Genomic DNA, 26300 nt, shown 5'->3' on the forward strand with positions numbered 1-26300 from the left:
CACCCAGTCATTGATTGTTAGGAGACGTTGGGGGCTGGAGGGGTGAGGGTTTGGAGGCGCAGGTCCGTCATGACGGTCGGCCTGAATGTGACAGACTTCACCCAAAAATCGTATTCGTGTGGATGTGACCTACAAGATATTCACTGTCTCTTAGGCCACGTTTACACGATTTTTGAGTGAAACCACATGGGTCTTGCACAGTTCTGCCTGCCGTCAGCGACGGATCCGGATCTTCCTGAGACCCCCTTTTGAATCCAGGTCTCAGGGTGAAACAGAAAAGATTCTATTTTCCATTCGTGTGAACGGCCTGGTACGAACACGATGATGTCATCGCCCCACTCTCGCCCCCCCGACCCTCCAGCCCCCAACGTCTCATAACGACAACATTAATGGCGGACTACAGGCTTGAGTTGGTGCTGATTCAGATATTGACCCTTGTTTGGTGGCTAGGGAAATATATACTGTTGTTCTGCCACTACGATGAGCTAAAACTGATTACGGACTGAAATCCTCTTCTTCTTATTCTTCTTTTTTTTTTGTGAGGTCTCTAGCAGAAACAGCCCCACACATGGGCCTGGATATATATATGTACTACAACCTTTCTACAACTAGATGCGGTTTCTCAATGGATTGACATTAACTGAGAAATACGTGACACGACGCCAATGAAAACCAGATCGTTTTAGTATGTCACTCTGCAGAGGAAGCTCATTTCAGCCGCTGGTATTATTTATCTTCGTATTATTAGTCTTGAATGGAGACGCAGCCGGAGGCTTCTACCACGCATGGGAAGTTTAGAATGAATGGGGGATGGATGGGCATGAGTCAACAGGTAGGAAGAGATGGAGGTGATGAGGCGGTATGGATGAGTGCGGTTCAATAGAGGGTGTGCATTAATCTCACAAACACGCACCTGGGCATCCTCACACACCGATGGAGGCGAGCCATGTTTAGAGAACTGTCATATACATTTAGCGAGCGGTGATAGGGGAATTTTAAAAATTTATTTGAGCTTCCCCCCACTTGAAGATGGAAGACGGAAGGTGTGAGGAATAAAATTTGTTAATAGTTGATTGTTTTTCTTTTTGGTCTTAAAATTAAATGCAGAAGGTTTAATAGATACCGCAAACAAACCGACGATTCGTTGTAAAAACTGCGAATTTCGTCGCCCAGTCTCAGATTTTACAGATTTAATGGTTCTGTATTGTAATGCTCGTAAAAAAAGCATTAAGCGACGCCCGGCGATGCTTAATCACTAGCAGGCTGGCCAATGGGACTGGAGGCAAATAGATACTCAAATAATATGCAAAGAGACAGAAATAGACTCGAATCACATGGAGATCAGCTGCCGTTTGCTTCCTCCTCTCTACACCAAGGGTGGAAAAAGACAAATGAAGAAGAAAGCAGGCAGAGAGAAAAATGCTTTAGTGCTAGATTGAGTCAGGCACACTCATTCATGAAATATTTGGAAACATTTGAATTTAATTTAGATGAAAAGTACCAGGCATGCCGTATTCACTACATACTTGCTGGAATGTGTTTCACTCTTCAAACTTCAAAAAACGGTAACGAATGTGTAAGTAGATTTCAGTAATTGGTACAAATAAGAAAGAGCTGGTACATGTACTATGAACCTTAAACCTACAGTTCTGGGAGTTGGAGGAATTAAGTTTAAACTAATAAAGCAAAACATATATATCATAAGCCAGAACCTCACAATCCATTTTTTTGTTCCCCCAATCCAGTACTGATATTTTAATACTGGGCGTTGGCAGAAAAGAGCCCCTGATCCAATTTTAAATAATCAATTTGTCTTCTCTAAGAGACTTATAAAGGCTTTTCTTATCTTCCTTATATTCTCCTAGATGTGGTCGATGAAGTCCAGTAAATAGGTCTGTTAATGTAAAGTTAATGTAGTGTGGAGAGGGTAGTCTCTACCTTATTTACAGAAAACATTAGTTTTCTTCTCCAGAAACGTTCTGATCACCCAACCCCCTGTACACTCTGTAATCCTCAGGGAATATTTCTCTTTTAAACGCAGGAGTCTGTGTTTGTTGTTGCTTCAGCGCAGCCTTTACCTGAGTGGTTCTGTTTAGGTGTTGAATCTAATTGGTAGTATTGAATGACAGTCTCCTGCTACCACCTCAACAAACATCCACGTTGAACAAGTTACAAATTGCTGCCTGGCCTACTTTGTTTCAGGAGGTATTTCAGATGTTTAGTCACATGATGTCGATTCTCCTTCTTCTTCTTTTGTGGAATATTTGGTAGCTTTGATGCCAGCTAACTGCCACTAAAACAGAGGAAGTATTTGACCCTTCCCGTGATGTCTGAGTCATATTATTTTGGATCAGCTATCGACACATCCCTCATCATCAGAATCATAAACAACAGATCGAGCAGATAACAGAGCTTGTTGTTGGCTTTCTGATTTTTTTTTTTTTAAGAGAATTTGCAAAACCAAAAACAGTAACACATTTGAAGTACAAAGTAAAGCACTGATTTTAGTTCAAATATTTTTTTCCCCTAAGTGGAGGAAAACTTTGGACTGTAGGTAAAACAGCTTAGCAGCAACACCTCACTTATAACTCGATGTCCAGTCGCATCAAAATCCAAGCAGCACCTCTTAGATCTGCTGCAGCTCTCTGCACGTTGTTGTTAAATTACATTTAGTGAGCAAGTATCTCAAACGCAACCATTTGTCCTCTGACCTTGCAGCCAAACCAAACTCATTTTAGCCGCGGACTTAAATAACACAAACAAAACCAAGATAAAACAACAGGCTTGTGGCTGTTCAAAGAAGTGAGATTTACCCGTGTTCTTGAAAAGGTGTTTTTCTGGAGACCGAGATCTGTTCACTTGGAATTTGCAGGTAGAGCTTTATGTCAGAAGTGACAGTCAGACTGACAGCCAAACTGAACTCATCAAACCTAATGTCTTACTGACCTGATTGACTTGAATGTCTTGGCTCTAACTCGTTCATTCCTTTACACGCTCACCTCGAGCTGCATAGCTTCGGTTTTCACTCTAATATTTTCTTTCTGGAGATCAGCTGATTGAGCCTGGCATAGAAATATTTCGTAAAGATGTGGTTCGTAGCAAATCCTCAGAGCGGAGGAAAACAATAGGGAGGCTAAACAAATGAAAGTCCACACTGTTCTGTCTGTCTGTATCACTTAATGAAGATAAAGCCAGATAAAGTCTTGGTTGGTCCATGGTGGAGCACGTTCACTGAACAAACCATTAACCTGGTGTTGACATACCCCACCCATTTACTTTTAGCTCTCTCCTTTTTTTTTGTATTCCTGTCTTTGAGTCAACCAGTGTTGCTCAAACACAACGTCAAACAAACCATCAACCTGTTGTTCGAACAGCCCCCCTCCCTCCCTCACTTAATCTCAGTTATGTCAGTGTGATGAGTGGCAGACATATTTCTGTCAGGTAGTGGAAAGAATTCCTAGCGCATTTTTTTTTTTTTTACTTCAATTATTCCTTGTCTTTGGAATAAAAAAATGAATGAAATCCAGTGTTGTGGTTGTCAATGCTTTTCTGTTTTGCAGCTGGCGGCCGGTCACCAGTAGCCTGACGCAGCCATGTTAAATTCTTATCAGGATTTGTATTTCATCTTGTTTCAGCCAATTTAGAGAAAAAATGCTCCTTCTTGTAGTTGGATATCCCTCTAACCATTCAGAGCAGTTATGTTGCTCTTACTCTTCTGTCCCACCCACAAATGATTTCATTGGCTCAGGCAGATTGTTGACCAACTTTCTGATCTAAATAATGGATGTCACACAGGCTTCCAGGCTACGCTGCTTTTGGAAGATCCAGATTATGTTTATTTGTATGTTTCTCAGTCTAAAAGATTCAGAGTGAAACAAGATTCTTGACATCACCACTTTCTATTAGGGAAAAAAAAAATATACAGTGAACGTGGTTAATATCATGCAACCAAACTAATAGATGGTATCTCCTATAGTAAACATCTGGCGGACTCTTATGTTTGCACTATATGTCATTTAACTGCATCAGTCGCTCACATTGGTTGTCTTCAAAGTTAAAATTCATTCAACTTGTTACCAGCACCCTTGGCAGTACAAGGATTTTTTATTTTTTCTTATTTCATCACCCCGTGGCCCTTTATTAACACCACCACCTTAAGAAAACTGACCGAATGACCTTACTAACAAGCATTGACTGCACATGGAAAGTCGGGCAAACGTCTGTACCTTTCAAGTAAACTGGCATGTTATGGCATGATTATGGACGCGGCACTGTAATCGATTTGACTTTATTTGTATGATGATAAATTAATGTCGGTGCAGGAGATAAATGTGTGTTAACGCGCTGTACAAATAAAACACACATTTGCAGATGTGTTCCATGAATGGTTTCTAATTTGCTCTGTTTATACAAGATTACATTGCGCCGATCCAAAAACCAACAGATTTTGAACGGACTGGTTGAACAGAGTTTTTAAAGACGTCACACTGTGAATGGACGTCACATTTGACTTTCTTTGTGTTTGACTTGTGATGCTGACTATAAAACGCTTGTGGATACCTGAGATTCATTGGCTCCTCCACGAATCGCTTACACATTTTGTTTATCTTTGTAAATCACGCAGCGTATATTAGCCACCCTTATTGGGTAATTTCTCTTAATGCACATTCACTGTCCTGCTGCTGGAGTAATTCGATAGATCTCCAAAAGTGGATTATCTGCAACTAAAAATAGCCACTAACAAATGCATGTTTTGGTCTGTTTAAGCATTGTTTGCTAAAGCTACATGAGCGGCGGTTGTAGGAAATGGCCGTACAAAACCACGTGTAGTGTGAAAACGTCTGTCGGTTTAATTCCCAAACTGGTTTCAGAGGAATTCAGTGGAATACCATTACATTCTTCAGGTAAATAGCTACCCCCCCCTCCCCTAAAGGTGTGTATCAGTAGTCGCACATACATGTTGAGACTGGAAATTTCCACTCCTCCAACCAATTAGTCAGATGTTTAAGACAAAACGTTAGACGGAAGGGGGTTGAATTTCCTTGAGACACGTCCTACAACGTCAGTTCTCCAGTCAACACTTTGAGTTGCGTTAAAAACAGACTCAGAATTGCATGTGTGGGACGTCAGAGCCCTTTTTAATCAAGTGAAGGACACGATGATGAAGGACATTTATTTAGTTCCTGGCGAGAATGCTGGAGAAACAGGCCAGTATCTGTAGTCCCAGTGTATTTTTATCATCTGTGCCACATTAAAAAAAAAAAAAGTGCGAGTGACAGGTGAGTGCGTTAAGTGTTTTTTTTCCTGTGAAGATACATAGCGGTCGTAGGTGTCTTCTAGAGGAGCCGCAAAATGGACTCAAATTGCAATTATTCAGTGTGAAGATCTCCTGGCGAAACGGAAAAATGTGATGATCCAGTTAACTCTCCCCAAAGGACCAGTTCGCAAAACAGCAATAGAACCAAACAGGAGAAGTTAAACCTTAAATATACTGGTATAAATGCAACGCTTCGTCCGTAAGCGGGTAAACGTGCAAAGCAAGCGCGTCTCTGCTTTTAGTTTCAATATTTCCTGAAGTTGAACCATAAAACCAGTTCACTGGAATTCACTGTCAACAAGTTTCCACTGAAAAATGCTTCAGCTCCTCTCTGCGAGAAATGCCCGCACGGGCCCAACTGCTATCGCTTTATCTGGGAGCACTGAGAGCATACACAAGCAGTGTTCGCTTGGCAGCAAGCTGCATGCATAGGTGCACATGTAAAAGACCTAGAGCAACAGTGTGTACACACACACACACACTCACACGTGTACACCCCAAAGGTCACGAACACACGTTTTAGAAACCTCACACAGACAAAGAAAGTGAATGGAGGGCAAATGTTTTGTCAGTTAGCAGTTGCAAAGGTATGTTTCTTACATACGATACTTCAGCAATATAGTTTAATATGGTGAAAGTGGATGTACAGGATCATAGACCACAAACAGGTTATGGTGAATGTTGAAACTCTACATCCACAGTTTGCCTGGATTTTGTTTTAGTCCTTTTTTGGCATTGAATGGCTCCATTGTCATAATTCCTTAATACTGCTCAGTGTGGGCGATGGAGGCATGGCGCTCGGATCTCTACAGGGACACTAATGCACTAATGTAGGAGTGACAGAATTGCGGGATGTGATGGAATCGGTTTGTGAACATATCTGACATCAGACGAAACTAAAAATCCGTAAAGATAAGATTCACTTTGACTGGTTTCACTTTCACCACCACACCAACAATGGTATTTAGATTAACTGAAACGTCTAAAATTATTTACGATTCAATGATGCTATGCTGGGGCTAATTAGACGTTGCTGCCTTCGCCTCTACAGAACAGGAGTCTGCTAACAGCACTAAAAATACCACTGCAAATCACTGGATGGGCCGACAACCAATCTTAGCCATTTAATTGTAAACAAGACCCGTTTTCCAACATAAACGTTGCACGTCAGGCTGGCTTCCAGTCTAAGCTGCTATTGGACGATCCAGGTTCTGGTTCCCTCTTCCATGTTTCCCATACCAAATGTTTCAGGCACCACATAAAAATATTTCTAGTTTATGGACACAGCACTGCTCTCTATTTTGGAAAGAAAATGCGGTTGATGCCCATTACCGTTCCATCACAGCTGTTACTCAGGTCTCCATCGTCACATAAATTCGCCCCAAATTCTTTGACTTGCCCGGCTTGATCTTGGTAGGAGCATAATCAGTTCCCAACGGAGAGACTCCAGACCAGCTTCCCACGGTCTGACGTCCAGACTAGGGCCGGCATGGGAAAGAGGACTTTGAGTCTCATCTACCTTCTGTTATGCTAATCTGAACTTAGAGTTGAACCCATGATAGTGCGTTGGCACTTGTAGAAATATAAACATAGTTTATGGTGACACCATTAGCGCACTGTTAGTTACCTTTATCACATCATGTTTAAGTTTCAGTCTGTAGAGCCTTAAACTATCTCTGAGTGAGTGGATGAAGGAATGAGTCAGTTACCATCTAACTGCTTGACCGACTTGTTGAATGAGTCGCTAAAGTTGGTCTGGACTCCAGAAAGGTCTCGTGTGTTTCTGTTGGTCAGTAGAGCATGTCAAGATTACCACGGTAGGATTAGATGCTGGTGGCAGGTGACCACACTCGCGGGCCGTAGTAACTTTATACCTGGTCATGCTGTTTGGTTGACTGAGACGATAGGATAACAGCCCTCGACATCTTCTGTACACGGACGGATCAGACTGTGTAAATGGAGTTTACTGTATCACTAGCAGCAGAGCATGTAGACCGTCTCCACTGTCCTCACAGAGCTTTAGTGTCTATAGGAATTACACTACAGGGAGGGACATTACCACTTCTCAGTCCACAAAGCATTAGATAATTAACCTGTGTGTGCCACAGCTAACAAATCATCGTTTTGATAAACCCAACTCATGCTAGATTTGGATCATTCCTTGATTAATTTTTGTATTTTTACATGAGATACATTTCTAATGATTAGGGTTGGCTATTGCTACTGATTTCCTGATTTGATTCAATTCTGATTCACAAGTTTTCAATTTATTTAGAGAAAGTTTAGTTTTGAAAGAAGTGCTTTTGGATATTTGTGGTTTTCCCACAATTTCTTACCCCTTCTTTCACTTCTTGCATATTGCTTTGCGTTTGTCCAGCTCTTCTATTTAATATCTAACACACTGTCACATACAGCTTTCAGTCCTCTCATAGCTGGAGCTTGTATAAGTCTTGTTTTATATGTTGCTCACATGTGGACTGACCTCTACAATGATGCGACAACCATCACAAGAAGCTAGTGACGCAAGAATGCAGGAAAGCGAAGTTGCTGTTGGTTATAATCCTGCTGGAAATATCGATTTTCAGGAAATGAGGAAATACCCTAATGCAAAGCAGTATGTTCAGAGCGATCAGAGATGTAGGCAACAACATTTATGTGTATATGATGAGAAATTGCGCTGCTGCCAGACCACTCTGTCAGTCTCTCTTTCCAAAGGTGCCCAAACCGTTTCTCTTTCAAAGATGCATCAAGTAAACTACTGCTATATAATTCTGAGGTAGCCCTTCCGGTCTTTTGGTAACTTGTGTCTACATATATGTTGTGTGTGAAACCTCCAGACCACCAGACTCCGCTCGGTTATTTGTTCCGGGACGGAGTGTGATTGCTGTGTTCAGCCCAAATGAGCAACATAGACCCAGTGTTGAAGGATCCTAGAAATCCATCCAAGAATTAGATCCTTAAAACGTAGATTGGTAAATTGGCAGTGATATCTGTGTTCTAATAAAATGTTTTATTCTAACAAGTTATTAGACCTGTCAGTGTCTTATTGTGAAAAACTGTGTTATGAGAATGATCTCATGCCAAGGATGCAACAATAAAAATAGTTGGATTGCAGAGTCCACCATGAATTTCACGTCTCGGCGCTTTTACTGTTTCCCGAAAAATAGGAAGCTATGAAACTTTGGGAACTTGTGACGGTCCTTACTTCTTTTAGTGATGTTGTGCAGTTCAGATGTAAAAATAGGCACCCTGCCAGATGAGAGTGGACAGCTGTTTTGTCGGCAGCTGTCTCAGGGAACCCTCTGGACACCATCGGTGACCCCTGCGGGTCCCAGCACCCCAATTTAGCAACTACGGCTCCGAAGCTCTCAGCGTCAAGCTGCAGCGGACTGAACTCCTGGTCCTCCGTCTGTCTGTCGCCTTTTTCGCCCTGCCTGCTGCAGAATCGGAGCTGGAATATTTTGTCTGCGACTGGCTGTGACATTCCTGGCAGTCACAACAAATCCTGGCAGAATTTTAGGTTTAGACGAGAAGCCTGCGAGGGAACAAGAAGGGCCTTCTAAGGGCGGGCGCAGAGTGAAATACAAGCCGGAGTCGCGTTTTATGTCGTGCATTCTTGGTCGGTAGCTCGACACCGATGTCTAGAGTGACGTTTAGTGTCTGCTCAAGTAGAATAAGGCTAATTTCTTATATTACAGTCATTATTCCGAGGATGTAGTTCTCAAAGAGTGCACATCGTATATTATGCCCCTTGTGAACACACAAAGAATAAGCAGATAGGAATGAACAGAAATGCAGGACGATGCTGGTGATGAAGCCGTGATTCTATGCAGGTCACGGCAGATTTAAACATGAGACGATTTTCCACCCATGGATTTTCTGAAAGATTAAGACAGTTTAAAAAAAAGAAATCTCTGGCATGAGATTTTGGAGAGATGACAACATATCGTAATGCTGTCATTTTGTCAACACTCTGCATCATCATCAGATCCAGAAATGCTTTGCTGTGAAATCTTATATGTACGTACTCATGATAACCAGTTCAATAACCTCCTGATTTCAACTCTACTTCGTCTTAAATGTTTTGGGCCGACCTGCTTTAACCTATTTTACGTGCCGGAGCAGAACGTTTCTGTTCACTTCCTTCATTTTCTATTTATTGCATGTTCACTGTCAGTTGTTCACCAGAGGCTTCCAGCAGTTCACCTGCAGTATTTCATCACGCGGTGCCAAATCCCCTCAGCCAGTAAACCTGTCCGCCTCACGCTGCGCTGATGCCTGGCTAGCTGTGAAGCGGGGGGCTGGCTAACAGCTTTAGGTGGTGCGGAGCTAAGAGGCTAACGGCGTTGGTGTTAGGGGTTAAAGCGGTATTATCGTCTTCTTTGGTGGACCGACTGAGTCGGAGGACGGACAGGGTGACTGGGTTCGGGGGAAATAAAGAGAGAGAAAGTGGGACTCGGACCAGGCCTCTGTTCCAACAGGGCTTTCCTGCATTTTTAATTTAATAACCAGAACGCCACAAACCAGCAGCTGTTGGTCACAGATGTAACCTAAGGTCAGGGCCTGCAGCGCGAGCCAGTCTTGGATTACATAATCAGTCAGCTGCTGTTACAAAATGCAGGTATTGAAGCAGATTAGGAGAAAAAACGGCCAAAGGTTAAAGATATTTATATGTCTGCAGGCCGACGTATTGGAATCATCTGTAGTTTTTTTTCATTTAACAATTTTTGGACTTTTACAGTTGTGAGGACAAACAAATTAGAATATTGAATCGGAAGATCCGACATGGACTCATTAAGTCTGCGGATTCATCTTTTAAAACGCACTCCATTTCCTGCATCCTCTCGTTAAGAGTCGTGTCGCGGACCGGCAGGAGTGGTTTTGCAGATTAGTTGACGTGTGCTTGAGATCCAAAACATGACAGACCTGAAAGCTGATTGGATTAAAGAAGTATGATGACAGAGAAGAGAAGGGCTGGACGAAAGCCAAGACACGTGGAAGACGGGAGATTGAAACGAAGTGACAGCGACAGTGTTCTGCTTGAATTAACTAAAGACAAATCACATTCCGTGTTCACTCAACACCCTTCTCTTTCATTTCAGTTTGACCTTTGAGCTTTTTTTCTCCATACTTTGCTCTTTGTTTGTGTCCTTCTTGTCCATCTTTCTTATCCTTCTGCTTGTTTTTTCTTCTCTATTTCATTCAGATCCAACCAGTAGTTCGTTTCAGTCGAGTCCTTTAACGCTCTCTTGACCTCTCACACTGCAGCCGTGTCAGAGTATGAATGAGAGCTTTTTCTCTTCATTGTGTTTTCATTTTTACTGCTTTTGAGTCACACACGTTATTTGCGTTCATCATCATATTGTTTGGCTTTAAGGATGTTAAATCCACCTCACGGATTAAAATAAGTTCAGTTGGCGTCCGACAGACAGAACTTCAACACTTGTATAAATAATAGTTGTGTGTGCGCTCATTAGGGCCATAAGCTCTCCGGGATTATTGCTGTGGGGGTTAGGGTTAGGGTTTGATGAGGTTTAATGTAATCTAGGTTTAATGTAATCTATTGTTCTCTGTGTTTGCAGGCTAGTTATCCTACGTGGGAGGACTTTGTGACCAAAGGAGCCAAACTGCAATCACAGCTCAGGTAAGATGCACATGCTGGGGCTGCTCCTTCCGAAAAAGAAACTCCAGTTGATGACACAGCCTCACGCTCTCTGCAGAGCTTTTGGCAACTTCAGCAAAATACCTGTTTTTAGCACATGGATAAATCATCACTGTATAAATGAGCACTATGTCTTTAACGAGTTTAACCTATTTGCACAGGAAAAGTGCTTATCCTGCTTATCCATAGCAGCTACTAGGGGTTGCACGACTTCAGATTTTTGCTGCAACGAGCAGCCGTCTTCTCGGAGGCGTCCACGTTGTTATTGTCAGCGACCAGTCGACATGACGCTTAAAGCGTCGCGGCGCAGAAATCAAGTCGGCAAATTGACTAGTCGCAACCCTTAGTATAAAGCAGGGAGCACGATACCGTGAATTAAAAACAATAAATCCGTGATTCCTGTTTGTTTTTGCGCTTCCTGTATGAAAGGCCGTGCAATTTCCGTGTCGTTTTAACGAACACGTCTTCTTGTGGGGTTAAAGTCTGCGTTAAAGCTCTATGTGCGCGAGCGATCACGGCAGTTTTTTGAACGGAATGGGTGTCGTAATTGTGCGTGTCTGTGTGTTTGCGTGTAGCTGGCTGACTGGCAGGGCTAATAGACTGTGACTGGGCGCAGCAGGCACGGCGATGCTTATCACGGTAAACTGGCCCACTGGGGAAAACGCAGCCATTATGCTGTTATTACACCGAGCCAGCTCCGGGGTCACCGTTTGAACCAAGGAGTGAGAGTCAGAACATGAGCGGCTAAAATACGAAATACGATAATAATACAGACACTTTTCAGGAAAAAAAAATGAATACACCAGAAAGCTCAAGGGACAAGTTGGAAGGCCAGCTGGTGTCGTTCAAATGTGTTGATAAATTTGCAAATAAGTTTCAGCACCAAGTCTGCAGTTTAGAATACAATTTTAACACAAAGAGCTGAAGGAATAAACGCTGAATAAGATCGACTGGTGAATAAGTTCACAAGTTGAACTTTCCTACTGTGCTGTAATTTCAGGAAAGAGAATTTATGAACTGGCCAAACTGGATGTTAGATTGTTAGTTGGACACATTGAGAAACACCCTCCTTCTTCAACACCTTTCTAGACAGGCAACGCTAGTTTTGCCCATTATTTTTCAATTTGTTTCTCATCTAGTTGTGACAGGTTAATTGTGAACGACGTACCACAACACCATTACTGTCTGTTTTAAACCTTTAAGACCAAAACATTTGTCTGCAGATAAAAAAAAAAGGTTGAGATAAATCACAAATGGATAAAATTGCTCAACATTGAGAAAAACAAGAGGCCATTACTGTAACGATGACGCACGGCTGCTGTTGCCAGCAGGATGGGGGGTGACGCAAGACCAGGGCGACACAGGAAGAGAGAGGTTTTTTTTCGAGGAATTTCTTGTTAAAATGTCACGAAGGTCTTCCAGATAAAAGCAGAACCTCCCAGTGTTCAGCCACACTTTGAATTTTGTCAGCAGCGCAAACCGTTGTGAATTATGGTAATTCAAAAAACGCAAACGTTAAGGTGTCACCGACTGAATGTTTGGTTCTAAAGGGTTATATACATTACTTAGATATAGTCAGAGATGTGACACCGGTCTTCAAAACTGCTCTGCAAGGAAAAAAAAGTGTTACTTCGCACAAGCTACGTCCATCTTCATAAACAATTATTGATCCATACATCCCAGCCTGAACTACCATCTCTCTTAATTCATTCTGAACAGAATTTGACCGGGATCCACAGTCTCAATCAGTCTATTCTGTTTATAGTTTTTAGCAGAATAAAATATCCCAGGGTGCCCTGTAAACAGTGCTTCAGATGCAGCCACATCTGGACTTGCAGATTGGGTTAGCGTGACACAATTGTGCTCTAATGACTTTTGGTAATAATAAACGGCATTGCAATCTTGTAGAACCCAGAACTAACTATGCGTAAATACATTAAACATCCATGTAAATGAATTTCCGTCCACTGTGGACCAAATAAAGATTCAGACTGATGCAACATAACTGGCTCTGCTCCCCCGTTTACACCGACTGATGGAGACATGGCGATGAGTAGAGGCAGTTGGGTTGAATGAAATTAAAATGACCCACATCATATTTTGAATCCCTTAAGTCTCTGTACTCTTAGTAATTTAATTAAACATGAGCAATATTGGAAATTATCCTTGGTATTCCAGATCAGATATGTAAATAATTAATGACAGGATCCCTGCTTGCTTTAAGCTTCACACATCTTTATTTTATTACCACAGCCTGTGGATAAAGATCTGTAACTGAATTTAATGAGGCTGTTTCTTACAGATCTTCAGAGTAAAATGTTTTTCCTATTTTTGTTGCGGAAGGAGTTTTACTTGAAAACATTGTTTGCGGGGTAGGGAGGGCTGGTAATATTTGCTTGTGTTTTCTGCTGTGGGATTTCAAAGAGACAGCCCGTCTCTGATCAGAAATTCTGTATCTTCACTTGAAAGCGGCTGAAGAAAGACAGAAAACCAGAGCTTCTGTCAGACTCCAGTGGGGTTTTATTGATGGACTCTTGAGTTTTCCTACAGCGCCACAAAGAGCGTTGTGACACTGCAGTGGAGGATCATGGGACGGAACGATCAAACGTGTGCACACAAAACCTCAAAAAGGCACCGTGGTGTGTTCAGATATTTCAAATTATTTCTTAGTTATATTAGTAAAGTTGTGACATCTGTGTTCGTTGCTAAACACAAACTTGGATGGTAAGGATGATGCATTGTGATGGAGAGTGTGAGTCAAGTCTTTAGTCTTAATATGAAAGAGAATTTCCACTGAGGTCACTCAAAGCAAACTTGTGTTGCAATCTTTGTGAGGACCTTCCATTGTCTTGAAGTATTCCCTAACCCTAACCCTAACCCTGGCTGAAACCTAATTATAAGCTTTATTCTTAACAAGCCTTAATTGTCCATAAGTCAAAAAGTCCCAACACCATTAGTATTCCACGAACAATTGGCCACTACACAAAACAAGACTACACACACACACTATTGACAGCAGTGTCATCTGATCTTCTGAGTTAGGTTTTCAGGGGTAATGACTCTGCATCTGTGTGCCTATTGAAGACTAGACGCACACACACCCAGACAAAAGGTCCATTGATGAAGACGATGTGCGTCTCAGAAGGTCTCCAGTTGCACTCCTAACACTGGACTCCGGCCTCTCGTGTGGCTCTCGTGTGGCTCCACCTTTCAAAATAAAAGTCCGAGTGGAGGTTTTCACATTTCCCAGCAAACGTGACTAACATTTGTTTTTCCGTGGTATCGGTGTGGCTTATGGGAGGCCACCATGACACATTTGCAAGACTTAACTCCAGTCTGTTGGTGCGTATGTTGGACCTCGAATCATTTGTTTCTCTGCAGTCCGGCAGAACATGTTTGGGACTGACTGGGAACAATGGGGTCGTAGTCCGTAGACCGTTTGTTCTCCAGGTCACGTCTAATTTGTTTGTGTTTCCAACTTCCATGACCACAGTTCCACCCTTCATACAAAGAAGGGCTAACAGAGACTTTTTGTTTTAAATGTTTCATAATCCCTTTCAAGTGCCATTACCTTAAAGCTGGTCGTTACTTAGGCCACATTCACGCAATCACGATTTTTGGGTGAACCTGCATAAATCTTGCACGTTTAAGTCGACTGTCATGACGGATCCAGACTACAGGCTTGTGATGGTGCTGCATCAGATATTGACCCTTGTTGGGTGGCTACGGTATTATATGCTGTTGCTTCACCACTACAATGAGCTAAAGAGGACTACAGATTGTAATCCTGACTGTGTGTGTTTGTATACGTGCTCGGCCTCTTCTTCTTCTTTTTTTTGGCTTTTTTGGAATAGGTCTGTGATATGTACTACAGCCTTTCTACAACTAGATGCGGTTTTGCAATGGATTGACCTTTACGGAGAAATTCTCGTCACAACACCAAGGAAAACTGGAGACGTGTGGACGTGGCCTTAATTGTAACTGATGTCCCCGTTCTCTGGGCTGAAACTAAGAGCGCACTGGTTTATTGACGCAGTTGTGCGTCTTTATGGCCCCGTTCAGACCTGCGCGGTTGAGTGATCTGATCACAAGTGACCATCCCAATGTACAGGTCTACACACACTCAGGATACATTTGAGTGATCCACATTTGGATGTGGAATTTTTTGAATTTAACGTGAACCTACAAAACCTCCTTGGTCGCATTAAAGACCGTCTACGCAACAGGGGCGCTTTCATGTGAGCGTTGAGGTTTTCTTCATTCATTCAGAAAAAAATATAATGCAGCGCCTCATTACGAGTGTTTGCTGGCAAATGAAAAAGCACTGCAAGTGTCTGTTCATCAGTAATGAGAGCCTCGTGTAATATTCTGTCCTCGTAGCTATTAACTAACCGAGGCAGGACATAAATCCAATCAATAATTAACAAATTAAAAATATTTAATATGAGTGCGCTCGCTCTTTAATTCCTTCATAAAATAAAACATATCAGCTTGTGGTGAATTATTGATGTGCTCATGTTGATATGGACCACGTGCACTGCTTTATCAATCGCGACTGTTGTCATTTCAATTTATTACTGGAGATTTTTGGAAGCTGGTACAGTGAGAGAGACTTTACAGCTTGTTCCAAAATGTCTGTCACCTCCCCAAGTTGTATCACGATGCACGCACAGGGTGCTGTTTGGGGTTCTGATACATCAGAGTCACAAGCTGGTAAAATATTCTACTGCTCCATAAATGATGTTGGCAGTTATTTGAGTGCAGCATGGCCAATATGACGCATAATGTGACTCTTGACTGCAAATGGGAGGCACTTCAGCACAGACCACTTGCATGCTACAGCATATTTGATGACGGTAGTGGTATTCCAAATACAGCTGGAAAGCTCAGTTATCTGACCCAAAGGGCTGTTTATTTATCCCAAAGACTCGTAATTAAATGGTGTATTCGTTTGTTTGTCTTTCAGGACAACCATTGTGGTGACTGGAGCCTTCCTGGATGCGTTTCAGAAGGTTGCAGACATGGCGACCGGGACCAGAGGTAAACGACACAGAAACACAGCACGGGACGCACACTTTGTCCTTATCTGCTTCTAGGCGATAATCAGCTGCTTTACGTTACAGTGAACAGAGAGAAATGTTTTTCCTGTGGGTCTGTGTGTTCCTTCCTTCTCCCTGTGTGATCTTTCACTGTATCTCTCTTTTCATTATAAGTAGTGAGACCATGAGGGAACTAATTAGCTCCATTATCTCTCTGTGGACAGACTGTGTGTGTCATATAATATCATGTAGAAACCATTAAGCTCTGTGCTACTGCAGGATAAAATAGGCCAGGAAAAGAAAAAAAAATAGCTAGTCGTCACTCTTTTTCTTGTCCTTACTTGCTTTGTGCCTTTCGTGCTTTCTTGCATGCATGCATGAGTTTGGCTGTTTCTGGTCAAGTATTTTTTTCCTTTTTACTCTGGAGCGACAGTGAACCCTAGTTTCACCCGGTGTTAGCTCTCACACTGTCAAAGTACAGTGCAGTCTCCTGTTTGCTTTCGTATATAGTGTCCACTGCACACATTACACCCACATATAGGAGCCGAACAGGTATTTCTGAACCGACATTATAGAGCACTTTACTGTTTATTTAACACTCTCTCAGAACCAGATATATCATGTTTTTTGATTCCTGGCGTCCTTCATCCTCGTCCGCATACAGCTGACGAGTTGGTCGCTAGATGATGTTCCAGACTCTTGTTGCCTAGGTAACCACCCGGTACTCATGCGTCCTACCACATTTCAAACGTTCCCGAGTGAAACACGAGAAACATTACAATACTGCGTTTGTATGGACGTAGCTAGCTGTCCCTGCTGTCACCGCCCTGTCTGTTCGGCTAGCGTGTCCGCGCGGTGGGTCTGGTGGTAGGAACCAAAGCGATGGACGGTGTTTCCTTGATCAAAGTGTCGGGTGAACTATGTGTTTGCCTCATATGTCTGTATGAGAAGCTTTTATATGAGCTCAGTGAGGAGATTGTCTCTTTTATTTTTCTCTCTTGCCATTGCCGTCACCTACAATGGATTCTTGTAGCTTCACCGTCACTTCCTGTTTACCTGAATACTTGGTGGCTCTGTTGAGTTGTAGTAGCGGCAAATGTACATTTGAGCAGCGAGGTTCTGGTCACCGCGTCCCAGTGCTTGATGAATTTATTTCTCCTTTTAAAAAATAATGAAGAAACCATTATGATATGTGTACATTTATCTGGATACAGTATGTAAATGTCTTTATGTGTTTGCATACTGACCGTCCTGCGTATGCCGATCTATATACTAGAATAAATATTTTTATGTATTGTTATTGGAAAATCGAACCCGAACATACTCCCACCCTCCTGCTGCCATTTCGTGTTTGTCTGTGGAAAATAAACGCAGTAGAAGTCAGTAAAAGTTAAAGAATAACCGCATTAATCGATAAAATCGTGTTCGTTTCCAAAGTCGCAGTCTTCATCCCCAGCCCAGACCAGATCACACCACTTGCTCTTTATCAGCTTTTCTCGAAGCCCACGCTGGTTTTCTGGTTTTCGCAGATCTGGTAGCGCTTCCCCGAGATAGACTTTGATGTGTAAAATCAGGACGTCCGTTTAAATATTTTATCTGCTTTTACAGTTTTCCTTCTTCTGGGAAGACTTTCCACCAGATTTTGGAACCTGGCAGCAGGCAATTGCTCCCATTTAGCCTTAAGCGCATTAGCGAGGTTGCACACTGGTGTCAGGTGATAAGGCCTGGGCTTGCAGGCGGCTTTACTGATCGTCCTGGAGTCTGGGCTCTGGAATATATTACATCTTTATGGGCACGTCTGGAGCGCAAACCGCCACAAAGATGCATTGATGTTCTCCTTCATTTGAGCCCAGAGGCTGTGTGTGTGGACAGAGGTGCATTTTAATGCGTGCGCGTGTTTATGTTTTTTTTGCCTTTGCCACATTAGTAAACTGACAAGGGACACTTTTATTTCGGGCCCACTTCGAGCATAAACAGATTATCTTCTTTCCTGCGAATAAAACATCAGCGTTAATCCCAGAGTGCAGCCCGGTTTAATGCACGGACGGCGGCCCACCGAGGTGCTCTCAGGGCTGCAGCGCCTGCGCGGAGGGGCTTTGGTAACACACACACACAGCCAGCTGCTGGTGTGATTATGTAACGCAGAAGTCGGTTGGTATTTAAAGGAAATCCAGTAACATGTGGGTGGGTGTGTGTGGGAGCGAAAATCATGGCCACTCCCCTCCGTGGAAGCCTCGGCAGACCTGCTCTGCCGTATTTTAGCGAAAAAATAAGACTCATAGAGGGGGAGCTGTGTGACTGTATGAATAGCAGCACAGTGCTTTTAATACAGATTTGAAATGAGCAGCCGCAGATCACATTTCACAGCACATGACATCACCTGGAGCATAAAGGCCGAATGTTTCACCAGCGTGGTGTCATAAGGTACTGTAATGCATCTCATGTCACAAGACATACTGTACGGTGACTGTGGGCATCCACAGAGAGCAGTCCGCACAAAAATCTAGAAAAGCCTCCGAGAAGTCATATGTCTGTTTAGTCTTTCAGTTTAGTTTTAGTTTGTCCTGAAGGAAATGACCTTAGGCCACACCTGCCTGCCCATTGTGGATGTGTCTGCGTAGGAATCGAGAAAGGTTTCCCTGTAAAGATTCGTTGGGCTGGTTAAAAAAAAAAAAACATTTTTACTTCTAAGATTTAAGTTTCATCAGGAGTATTTGTGTTTGTGTGTTTCGCAGAGAGGAAAGTGAAAGCTGCTGCAGACAAAGAACATTATTGTCAGTGTAATAAAAAAATAAATAAAAAATGTCCAGAACCCCCTGACACACCCCTTCCTTTGTGCCACACGGCTCATAAATGAACTGTTGCGTAATCCTTTGTGGGTCGACAGTGAATTGATCCGAAGCCTTTAGAGGGAGATCCGTGCCGAAAGTTTCAAAATATCCCGAGCGACTTTCAATAAAGATTTCAAAGGTCACAGATAACGTGGTGCACAACTGCTAAGGAATGAATCAATCAGCTGACAGATAAGCACCGCTGTTTGGAACTAATTAAACCTTTTATGTTCTTTATTATCTAAACTTCCTGCGTTATTGGGTTACACCCCCCCCCCTTCTTTCCTTCCATTCAATGAAAATTGATTAAACTTCAGTTTTAGAGCGTTGACTGAACAAATGAAGACTTTGGAAGACCGGTTCTTGGAAACGTACCCTGTTTTCTTTCGCTGGTCTGTAAGCAAGATAAAATATCTGTTGAATCACAGCAAAAATGAGCTACACTCAAATTTATCGAACCAACTGGTGGTTCTGTTTACAGCACCTTGCGGACTGTCTATCATTTTAACAGATGTGTCGTCCGTCTCCTTGTAGCTGCCTGTTGGTCGCTAGTGTTCATGAACATATCCCGGCATTTATGGACGCTAGCTCTTCGCGTTGTCGATTGTTCCTATTTGAAAAGAAAATGCCGAAGCCGCGGGCGATGTTTCTCGCTGTAAATGTTTGGGGAAGTCTCTCCCAGTGGCTGGGATGAACTTCAACCCACTTCACGTTGCCGAAAGGCATTTTAGCCCACCGTTGAGTTTTATGCATGAGTCTGCAACTGAAATCCAGAGTCATACCGTGACCCGATTGTTTGTTTTTTTTGACAACTTGTTGGGTTGCTGCAGAGTGTCGTCTTTCCTATGAGGAGGTCCTTGTTGATCTTGTGCATGTTGCCAGTGGTGTCACGCAATTTCCACTGATAACTGGTCACAACCTGCCAGGACAAGCAGCAGCGCAACAGACAAAGGCAGGGATGAAGACTATTGCAAATGAGTAAACATGGATGTAAACAACTCATTTATCGGATTTAAGCACCTCATGGGTCCGCGCATTTTTTTCTTCTTCTAGCATTTCAAGTTTAAAACCAGAAGCGAAAACTGGAAAAACAAATGTCATTTGATTTTGATTTTTAAATTCAAAATAAATAAAAAAAAAGAAACATCTGTTTTATTCTAGGATCTAAAATGAAAAAGTTATTTAAGAAAGTTATTTTAAAAAAATCAAAGTGCAACAAATCAAAAATGAAATTCAACGTATTGAATCCAGTGAAACAGGAAGTATCCTACACAGGCACAGAACATTATGTTCAGATCTGAAATTGTTCCAAAGCCACGTCCGTGGTCAGTTTTGACAATGGAAGTCTGTTGAAGAAAGCCACAAAAATCATAGACTGCCCTAAACGACTTCTTCTCCATCGCCTTCTTCTTCTTCTCCAACAAAAACTACCGCTTTTCGTGCACATGACAAATGGAGTGAGCTTGACAGCTTCATGTAGCGAGCATAGTTGGTTACGCACAGAGTTAGAAGATCTGGTTATTTATTTCAAAATAAAACAGAGTCCACGATTCAATAAGATCTTAATTCTTTTTTTTTTTAATGAAAATCAGATTTTCAAAGAGATTAAACTTTAAATACCAAAAAGTTCATGAACCCTGTGCACAGTGTGATCTGGCGATCCACGAATGTAAAGATAACTGGCTTGACTCTTTGATAGCTGGTTCTTCCCATCGGCCTTGAACGTATCTCACACACTCCAGTTCGGCTTTAAACAAGAGGTATTTGTTGGAGGATCAGGAATAGTTTTGATTTAACGCAGGACTGTTGACATCTGTTAGCAGTTACTTCAACGCAAAGCTAATGTGGCCTTTACGCACCGCTTTGTGTGTTGATCGAGCACATTCCACTGATCTGTGTGTGTGTGTGTGTGTGTGAGTGTGAGAGAGAGTGTATGTAGAGTGTTTTGACAGCTGTCTCCTCCTCCTCCATTCTCTCCAGAGTCTATCCTCGGCTTCTGAGTACGAGAGAGAGAGAGACCAACAAAAGTGAAATGCAGCAGCTGACTTTCAGGAGGCTACAAGCTGCCTCTCCTCTACATTTCTACCAGCGCTCATACTCCTGGTGTTGACAAGTCTTGACACCAGGCAAAAAAAAATGTAATAGTTTTTTTTCCCCCCCTTTCAACCCCTGTTAACGCCCGCAGGCGACACTGTATGTCAGAACCGGTCTGGTGGGTCTGAGCGCGTCCTCTGTGGTTGGTTTCCCCGGTAATGCCCATGTTCTCGTCTTTCTGCGAGCTCTGTGTTTTCAAAATGTACGGGACAAACTGACAGGAGGCCAGCCGGCTTCCCAGCTCCTCGCTCAGAGACGTGTCGGTAGTTAACCTGGTGTCGAAGTCGCCCGGTGTGGGAGCCTCTCGAACCACGTTTCCGCGTCAGCTGACTTTAAATTGTTGTTTATGAGCGTGCAAGTAGACACTGCTAGTAATCTCGTGTTGTGTCAACACAGATGCCACCGATGCGAAACGCAGTTAAGGCGTCTAATACGAACCCACACAAGTAGATAATACCCACAAAAGATTCTCCTTCTATTGATAGGACTATAAGTGCGTTGCTTTTACCTCAGAGGCGCTGGGAATAACATCACACTGGAGTTATCGGTGTTCCAGTTACAGAAGTCAGAAAAACTAGATGGCCGCGTCCATGAAAGCGCTTCCCTTATCCCAATATAAGTTGGTGGGTTCAATAATTACATTTTTTTTTTTTTGAGTGCATAGTGAAATTAAAGCTTTTAAAAAGTTCTTGATGTTATTGCTGTAATGTTAAAGTAAATACGGGCTATTTAACACAAATTGTAAATCAAACAGATAAGTTGAACCCACTCATGAGACTTTTACTATTAAATTATTTACAGTGATGAAATTTACAAGACCACACCGGGCAGAAATTTATAAAAATATTGTTTTTAATCGTTAAATGTGAAAAAAATACACTATTAATTATAGTTTGCTGCCATGGTGTTTGGTGTTTTGGTTTTACCAGGCTATTTATTAGCCATTGTTAACAAGTCATGGGCTTGTAGGTCCCATATATGCACTGTAACAGCATTTTTAACATATGTATGTCGAAAAATACTGTCTGTACAGTCAATTTAATGCAACAGAAACCAATGAGAAGTTCTAATAAACGGAATATTACAGGAGCTTGTAATTATTGTTTACACACAGGGCGGCCATATTGCTACCTCAACTCGGGGTAGTGAGGATTGTGCGACTTTCTGAGTAAAAAATACGACTTCGGGGGCGTTCCAGTTGAGAATTGCAACTCGGGACTCAGAAATTCTGTCTTCTGAGTACAAATTGAACGCATCTTTTACCTCCTAATGGCCATGTAAACATTTGATCTGCTGGGTTCTCTCTGGTTTGGGACAAGTGTTAGTTGGAGAAAGGTTTCCATGTGTAATCCATGTGGATAGCAACGCTGCACATGTGGCTCCATCTCCATCGTCTTATTCTACAGAGTTAATCTGTTGTTGGAGATAGCGTTGCAGAAAAAACTCCTTCTACTGTGTTTCCCGCAGAAGAAGTTCACCAGTAACGTCCAGTAGCGGCGGATGGACACACACATCCGATCGGACCATTTCATTTAGCGTCCATGTAAACAGAATCAGCCTAATTAGGTTTAGGAGGAAATGGTGCGTTCATGTACACCTCTATCATTCATACTAAGAATCTCATCAGGAAGATATAGTTCTGGAGTCTTTTAACGCCTTTCTAGGACTCATTGAACCATTAATTGATTTACAAAGACTGACACCCGATCAATCAGTGTCCATGAACAGAAGGTGCGAGGTTCTCTTTCCCTGCTCTCAGCGGCTGATGTCGGCTCTTTCTCTCGACTGCGTTTGTTTGTCGGTTTACACCAAATCAAATCGCATGTGACTTCATTTTGTTATAATTCGGTAAACTGAGACGTAGCCTCCGCGCTGCCTCGTAGCTGTGATCGTCCGTCCTCTCTCTCCTGTTCACACTCACGGCATCATAAATAGTTGTAGATATGTGCAGAAATGTGTGTCTGTGTGTGTGTGTGTGTAATATTGACGATAAGCACAGTGTCAGGTTCGGCTGAAATTTGCTCACAATCAGCTGATATTCAAAGCAGGTTTCTCTTGTCTCTTCTCCACATGACCGGTTTCCCCTGGCAACCGAGGAACTGTTGACGTCTGCGGCATCATGGGGCTTTCAAAGCACACAGACACACACACACACACACGAATGTGCACACAGATCACAAGACGACCAACTGAGTCCCAACTGTTTCTAAGAGAGGTTTCCTGAGGTCAGCTCTCTGTGTGCGTTTGTTTGCTGAAAGATTGCAGAGGTGAAGAGGCGGTTGACTGGCTGACTGGCTGACTGATGGACTGGTCGGCCGGTCATGTAATCAATCAGCCGAATCGATATAAAGTGAGAGGGATGGTGGTTGAGCGTGCGAGATGGGAGCTGATGCACGCACAGTGATATCTGCGCAGTTTCAATCCGGACGGTAACTTTGTAAAAGCTCAGCAGCGTTTTTTCTTTTTTTTTTTCTCCCGACGGTCACTGAATCAGAGTGACGCCAGAGCAAAAGAAAACACCGAAAACTAGTCTTTGTGGAACAACCTGCGAGTAGAAGAAACAACGGGGACTAATTCACACGTACTGGCAGGCTTTTCTGAAAGGGCCACATTATGAGCTGCGAGGAGGAGCGCGAAGCTGGAAAATCTGGGTTTAGGAGGAGGGTGAACAGTTCCCTCTCTGTCCCTGGGAAATGGAGGGAAATTATAAATGACTGGAGTAGCTTTTCATTTTCCACCCGGGGAAGTTCATGACTGAGTTCACATTTCATATCCTAGGCGAATTTTCCGGGACAGACAGAAACATAGAGGTAACAAATCAATGACTTGTCCGGTTTGAAATTATGCTGGAATCAATTTTGGCAGCTTGGTAGCCGTAATTCAGTTTTGTTATTAAAGCTGCGGAAAAACAAACTTCCCAGCTTCTTTCACTGTTTTATTTCTAACACATCTATCTAACACATTACCTGGTTATCATAGCACTTCACAGGCAGCAAGTGAATATTTTGTTCTCAAAGTTGGGTTAGAGCATCTTCAAACCTGCAGCTCTTGTGGGTTGTTCCTGGTCTACAGTGCTCCTACACTATTAAAAGTGATTCAAGGAAGGAGAACAAAGACACGATCATGGACTCAGTGCGTTTACACGCACAGCTTAATCGAACTATGCTCGAAATTCAACCTTCTGACTACAGTTCTTTTCCCAGTTTACATGCAGCTGAGAAAAATCAAATAACTGACGGGAACATGTCCTCCTCCTCCACACTAGGTGGCGATATGTGTCTCGTCAGCGGTTTGATACCATGTTAGTACGGCCCCCTTTCTGGTTGACCTATTACGCCACATGATAAACAAGAGTTGTTCATGCGACAAACCAGCATTTAAAACAATAGCTTTCAGCTTTTTTTAATCTCGTATGTAATGTTCACGCTACTTATGGTGCAGATAAGATGCCGCTATCCCTCAGGTGCTTCTTCTACCAGATCTGTTGACCTTCTACTTCTGCGACCGTCTTTCTTGGATGTTTTTGTTCCGGGGTCATACGCCAGCGGCAGTGGTTGTAGAGCACGCACACATGCGTTCTCCAGATAAAAGTCAGATTAAGCGTATACATACCAGAGAAAGTATCCAATCGCATCATCTGGGCGTCGTAATCAGATAAGGAGAAATTGGGAGTAACGTGTTTACATGCACTTAAGTTGTCCAGTTAAAGTGGATTAAGGCAATAATTAGGTTTTTGTTTCACGTGCTTATAAACGTACTGATTGAGAAGACTGACCTGTGTGGTCCGATGCAACAGACGAGCTGCTGAAGATGCTGATGCTGGTTCTGACAGAGAGGAGCCACAACACGCAGTGGATCACAGTGTTAGTTTTGTTTGGGGCTGCAGACCAGTCAGGGTGTCCACGCTGACCACTGTCCACTGATGAGAAATCAGAACTGAACCATGGAGCGATGGGAGAAGGTGGTCTGGTTTGATGAATGCACTGTGGGAAGAACCCAAGCCACCAGAGTGATGCTTTGGTTGATCATCTTCTGGGAACCTTTGGACCCTGCCACTCATATGGATGTTACTTTGACACGTACCACCTACCTAAACATTGCTGGAGTCCGTGTCCACCCTTTCACTGAAATGATATCCTGCCAGTGGCCTCTTTCAGATGTCAGTCCAGCATCTGTTGGATGTTCTGCACAAACAAAGCCCGATCCATGGACTCTAGAGGAGTCCAGGCCTCGACCAGTGGTAAAAAGAAGACACAATATTAAGCAGGTGGTCATAATGTTCTGGTTGATGTGAATGGGGTCAGTGTTTGATGTCCACACTTTCAAAAGGAGATGGTGACTAATAACACGTTGCTGCAGTGTTCAGGTCTCCATGCATCGTATTTGTAGGTTAAATATATACACAGCTCTGCAGTTGTGTCATAATTAAAAGCCAATCGTTTAATCAGGCTTCATCAGCTGTGAATAAGCAGCACGAAACAAAATGTGAGAATCAAAAACAAACTCACTCCCACACCGAGTCTGTCTGATCTTGTCAGGCCGCATTTTTCCGAAGTCATCTCTGCTGCACGCTGAACTCCACCAGACGTGTCTGAACACAAGTGCAAAGAACGCCTACGGTGTTCAATACCTGGCACCACAATGTGCACACGCACACACACAGGTTGTGTTGTAATTCATGTGTTGGTGAATGTTAAATCACACCCTGAGACTTGAAGATTTCATGGCACGTCTGAGGGAAATATAAGAGAAACATGCAACTGGAGAGGACAATTCTGGTTTATCACAACATGTGTTATTTTTGTGTTGCTGCGCTTAATTTGCAATAAAAAAACGAAACTATAATTTCGTTAAAATGAATTAAAATAAATTGATTACAGAGTAGAGCTGGTTCTGAAAAAAAACAGTTTTCCGATTCAAACGGTTCTTGATTTAAAACATTTAACTCTGACTCATGAATACATCACATTATTTGTTTATTTATTTATCAACTACACACTTTTTCTCGCACACTTTCGTTAGGAATCGGGCTGCAGTCACATGAGAGTGGTTATACGTGACAAATCTCACGAAACCACACGAGCAAAATGGCCTCGAAACCAAAACCTCTAAATGAATCGACGTCGTACTGAATCAAATCGAGACCTAATGGTTTTAGGAAGTGGACAGCAATGTCCGGCCCTGCTTTTAAAAACGACGTACGCAAGATGTGGAACTAGAGGTGAAACGCTGCGGAAACACGACACGTCTCTGGAACCAGCGGCAGCGTTAAAGCGACACATTCCGAGTGTGATTTTAATTGGTTGAAATGAGACACTCGCGTCAAGCCAGACGATGGTTTCAAACATTGCGCGTCA

The 26300-nt window shown here is 42.7% G+C and overlaps 1 protein-coding gene across 2 annotated transcripts in view; it reads left to right on the forward strand.

Annotated features, from left to right (window-relative positions):
* mtss1 (MTSS I-BAR domain containing 1) overlaps positions 1 to 26300 on the forward strand; it is a 60194-nt gene that overhangs the window by 6499 nt on the left and 27395 nt on the right. For both annotated transcript variants that reach the window (XM_047582836.1, XM_047582837.1), the window contains exons 2-3: positions 10900 to 10961; positions 15946 to 16019. In XM_047582836.1, coding sequence (XP_047438792.1) covers positions 10900 to 10961; positions 15946 to 16019 — 136 coding nt within the window. The remainder of the gene's footprint in view (positions 1 to 10899; positions 10962 to 15945; positions 16020 to 26300) is intronic.

The sequence above is a fragment of the Mugil cephalus genome, chromosome 4 (assembly GCF_022458985.1).
Source record: "Mugil cephalus isolate CIBA_MC_2020 chromosome 4, CIBA_Mcephalus_1.1, whole genome shotgun sequence".
NCBI classification, from domain to species: domain Eukaryota; kingdom Metazoa; phylum Chordata; class Actinopteri; order Mugiliformes; family Mugilidae; genus Mugil; species Mugil cephalus.